The sequence below is a fragment of the Tarenaya hassleriana genome, unplaced genomic scaffold (genome assembly GCF_000463585.1).
Source record: "Tarenaya hassleriana unplaced genomic scaffold, ASM46358v1 Cleome10, whole genome shotgun sequence".
Taxonomy (NCBI): domain Eukaryota; kingdom Viridiplantae; phylum Streptophyta; class Magnoliopsida; order Brassicales; family Cleomaceae; genus Tarenaya; species Tarenaya hassleriana.
This window is the reverse complement of record NW_010960188.1, coordinates 3,630,994-3,635,198: the sequence shown is the minus strand read 5'-3', so window position 1 is coordinate 3,635,198 and position 4,205 is coordinate 3,630,994. Positions and strand designations below refer to the sequence as shown.

The window sequence follows — 4,205 nt, the reverse complement described above, 5'->3', positions numbered from 1 at the left end:
CGCCAGCGCCTGCCGTGAAGGCCCTTGTTTTGCTCCCAGCGCCGGCGCCGGATCCGGCGACTCCGTTCCGTTGGACGGAACAGTGACGTCGGATTTCTTTAACGGTATAATAAGTCAGGCAAGTGACGACTGTGCCGGCAAACGATTCTACTCTCGCGACTCTTTCCTCGAAGCCGCCAGATCGTACGGAGACTTCGGTTCCTCCATTTCCAAGCGCGAGATCGCCGCTTTCTTCGCTCACGTCACGCACGAGACCGGATGTAAGTGAAATATGCTGAATAATAACAATAATAATATCAAAATATTTTCCCGCTTCTACTCTATGATCATGACACATAAATCATTATGATATATTACAAAATCTGTGGGACGTAATCATTTCGAATTGTTTTGGCAATTGAAACACAGTCATGTGCTACATAGAAGAAATAGACGGGCCGTCCAAGGACTACTGCGACGAAGGAAACACGGATTTCCCATGCGCGCAAGGGAAAGGGTACTACGGCCGTGGCCCGATCCAACTGTCGTGGAACTTCAACTATGGTCCATGCGGCCGAGACCTCGGCCTTGACCTGTTGGGTTCGCCCGAGACGGTGGCTCAGGACCCGGTCGTGGCCTTTAAGACGGCCTTCTGGTTCTGGACGAAGAACGTCCGAGGGAGCATGAACGAGGGTTTTGGTGCGACCATCCGAGCCATCAATGGCATGGAATGTGACGGCGGAAACCCAGGAGCCGTCTCGTCGAGGGTCGGGTATTATAAGGACCTTTGTGCGAAGCTCGGGGTCGATCCCGGTGATAACCTCTCTTGTTAATAATATACAGTTATAATACTGTAAGAGGATGCAATGTATTGAGAATAATAATAATAAGATATGTGACGAAGAATGGTCGTATGTGTGTATTGATCTTGAGATTGATTACTCAAAATGTATGATGTCATGAGAACATTTAAACAATATATAAAAATTTGTGATATTTTTCAATTATATAAATGTTTTAACGTATAATGTACTATTTTTTTTCTTCGTTTTGGGGCCATATAAGAACCAATTTTTTTTTGAATGGTTTCTCGAACCTTCGATCTGACTACGTCCACCCTAGGTCCGAGACCAACCTTTATATATAGACCATTTTGATCCATAAATTACATCAATCTCCACCAGTGAAATCGATCCCAAGACTTTGAAAATGACTTTGTCTTCTCTCCACCATTGGGTGGGTCATAAAAGAACCAAGTTATTCATTTGGTACTCAAGATTTATAAAAAAAATGTCATTGGAATATAAATATAATGTCTTAAAAATGTTAATTCTTACGAAATTCCCCGAAAGACCAAACTTTCACAGAAATTTCTCAATCTTTTACTTGTACCCAAAATTCTCAACGTCTCTCTCAAAATCTTCGAATGTAGAGTAAATGTCTTGAATTTTCCAAATTGAACAAAGAACCAAATTAAAAAAATGAATTTTGTAACAAACTATAAATTGATCTTCAGACATATATGTACGCATTTATAATAGAAACCAGAAACATGGATAAAAGTTGTGATATTTATTTTCTTCGTTTTGGGGCCATAATAGACCCAAGTTATTCATTTGATACACAAAAGTAGGGTGTCAAACGAGCAGCTCGGATCGTTTTGGGCTTAGCTCATTTGACTCGGATCGTTTTGGGATCAGCTCGTTAGGCTCGTTTTCTAACGAGCCAGAAAAACCTCGGCTCAAATCACTCGCCAGTTTTCCGATCTGAACGAGTTGGCTCGTTGAGACAGGGATATATAATATTTTTTATTTATATTTATTTTAAATATAATTATAAATTTAAATAAATACATAAAAATTTAATAAAACACTAATATCATTTAATATTTTCAATTATCACCATCATAATAATTAGTATATTTATAATATCATATAAATTATATGCAAAAATTAATATAAAAATATATTAGAGTTTTTTTATATAAATTTAATTTATTTTAAAAAAATATCAGTTCGTTGAGCAGCTCGCCACCTCGTCGAGCCATACTCATTGAACACGTGTTCAATGAGCTCTGGCTCGTTTTTTAACGAGCTGAAAAAATTACGGTTCAGATCGCTCGTTTTTTGGCGAGCCACGAGTCAGCTCGTGAGTCGGGCTCGTTTTGACACCCCTAAAGTAGAAAAAAATAATTATATGTTAACCATAGAAATTTAAAAAGAAATATAAATATCTTAAAAATGTTAATCCTTACGAAATTGTCCAAAAGACCACCAACCCTCTTCACAGAAATTTGTCAATCTTTTATTTGTACCCAAAATTTTCAACGTTACTCGGAAATCTGCAATTTCAGAGCAATGTCTCATGAATTTTTGAAATTGAACAAAGAAATAAATTTATTTTTCAGACAGAAATGAACGCATTTATAATAGAAACCAAAAACATGGATAGAAAATCAGACTTTTTTTTTTGTACGATTATATTGGTCGCGTAACGTTAATGCAATGAGATAGAAAAATCTATAGCGACCGGCGACCCAGCGATGACTTAGACGATGACTTAGACTTATGACAAAATAACATTGTAACTTTCCATACCGTCTTCGTCACGGTCTCATCTCACGTCATCCACCCACGACAGATCTTCACTATAAAAGACAGAACCATATGCTCAGTTCCTCCACCAAAAAACTCAGATAAACAAAAATGGCGGTCTCGAAATCCCCATCGAAAGACGCATTTACCCTCACCCTCCTTCTCCTCGCCATGTCCAAAGCCGTCTTTTCCCAGAGCCTGGAGGGAACGGTGACGCAGCAATTCTTCGACAGTATAAGAACTCAGAGAGTGGACTGCCCTGGTAGAAGCTTCTACACTCGCGGCAACTTCCTCCAAGCCGCCAGATCGTACGGAGGGTTTGGTTCCTCCATCTCCAAGACCGAGATCGCCGCTTTCTTTGCCCACGTCAAGCACGAGACTGGATGTAAGTGTATTATTATGAGAGTAAACCCTACGGAACTTAAATCTAATCAGTTCTCTGTCCTTGTCTTCTGTTTGGGTACGTGGATTTGCAGAGCCATGATCATGTTCACCGTGTTTTTTTTTTTTTTCTGGTAATGTAGGGTTGTGTTACACTGAAGAAAACGACCGGTCCAACAGCTACTGCAACGGAGACGACCCGGAATTCCCATGTGCACCAGGAAAATCATACTACGGCCGTGGACCGATCCAACTAACCGGGAACTACAACTACGGCCTCTGCGGGCGAGCCCTTAAACTCAACCTTTTGAACAGACCCGAGTTGGTGGCTCAAGACCCGATTGTCTCCTTCAAGACAGCTTTCTGGTTCTGGACGACCAATGTCCGTCCTGTCCTGAACCAGGGCTTTGGTGCCACCATCAGAGCCATCAATGGTATCGAATGCGATGGAGGAAGACCTGACACGGTTGCAGCCAGGGTTCAGTATTATAGGGAGCTTTGTAGGAAACTTGGTGTTAATCCTGGGAACAACCTCTCCTGCTAAAGGCTTTCCTATCCTTATTTACCTTTTAAGAAAGATCGGAGAGAATGATAAAATAAAAATATATCCCGAGATGACTTGCAAAATGGATGCTTTACTGCTTCGTTTGTAATAGAAATGAGTTTGTAAACTCTACTCTTTGAGATTATTTCAACATAGCATCAACTTGGCATAAGCTTCTGTTTCAAAGCTTCCTTATGAGGAGGAATATCCTCTGGTCGAGCTCGAAGTGAGAGATGTGAGCTGGATCTCCCTGAAGCAGCATCAGTAATCCGCCGTACGAAACATATATCTCCCTGAAACCACGGACGACAATTAAACCAAAGGGTGACCGTTAGGCGAGTTTGATTAGATTCATCGATCTATGTGTGGACAAGACAACGAAAGCTTAAAATTCGTTTTTCAGGGTTTGGTGTGGATTATTACGCTCGGGGAGATTTGCCTTCGCGCTCTGAGATCTTGTAGAGCTTCCCATGCATGACGTACTCGTACTTATCCGCAAGCGATTTCTTCACTCCCTGGAATGATAGAAAACGAAATCACATAACATTAGTTCAGAGGAAAGACGACATCATAAGACTTTTATTATAGGAGAAAAAGCATTCTTGTCATAAAAAAGATATCTCCATAGAATTCAGACAATCCGAGACTGGGAAACCGAATTCAGCCAAGCACTGGAATTGCTTAAAGCTCGAGTCTTTACTCTTTCC

The 4,205-nt window shown here is 40.7% G+C and overlaps 3 protein-coding genes across 3 annotated transcripts in view; 2 read left to right on the top strand and 1 right to left on the bottom strand.

The window, feature by feature from the left end:
• The window catches only part of LOC104803969 (endochitinase EP3-like), a 1,045-nt gene extending 185 nt beyond the window's left edge, over positions 1-860 (top strand). Inside the window, exons 1-2 of the mRNA XM_010528093.1 lie at positions 1-260; positions 409-860. The exon at positions 1-260 is cut by the window's left edge and continues 185 nt beyond it. Of these exons, the coding sequence (XP_010526395.1) occupies positions 1-260; positions 409-812 (664 nt within the window). The 3' untranslated portion in view covers positions 813-860. The remainder of the gene's footprint in view (positions 261-408) is intronic.
• Positions 861-2,682: 1,822 nt separating this feature from the next.
• Positions 2,683-3,670, top strand: LOC104803952 (endochitinase CHI-like). The gene is made up of 2 exons (XM_010528071.1): positions 2,683-2,958; positions 3,098-3,670. The coding sequence occupies exons 1-2, from the start codon at positions 2,685-2,687 to the stop codon at positions 3,496-3,498; spliced, it is 675 nt and encodes a 224-aa protein (XP_010526373.1). The 5' UTR covers positions 2,683-2,684; the 3' UTR covers positions 3,499-3,670.
• LOC104803962 (DNA-directed RNA polymerases II, IV and V subunit 8B) overlaps positions 3,547-4,205 on the bottom strand; it is a 2,097-nt gene continuing 1,438 nt past the window's right edge. Inside the window, exons 4-5 of the mRNA XM_010528081.1 lie at positions 3,922-4,013; positions 3,547-3,791 (exon numbers count right to left, since the gene is read on the bottom strand). Coding sequence (XP_010526383.1) covers positions 3,680-3,791; positions 3,922-4,013 — 204 coding nt within the window. The 3' untranslated portion in view covers positions 3,547-3,679. The remainder of the gene's footprint in view (positions 3,792-3,921; positions 4,014-4,205) is intronic.

What these genes read in the sequence shown, in the direction of transcription:
- LOC104803952 (XM_010528071.1), top strand. Translation starts at nt 2,685, where the DNA reads ATGGCGGTCTCGAAATCCCCATCGAAAGACGCATTTACCCTCACCCTC. An exon ending in CGTCAAGCACGAGACTGGAT is followed by an intron (nt 2,959 to 3,097) that starts GTAAGTGTATTA and finishes CTGGTAATGTAG; the next exon opens with GGTTGTGTTACACTGAAGAA.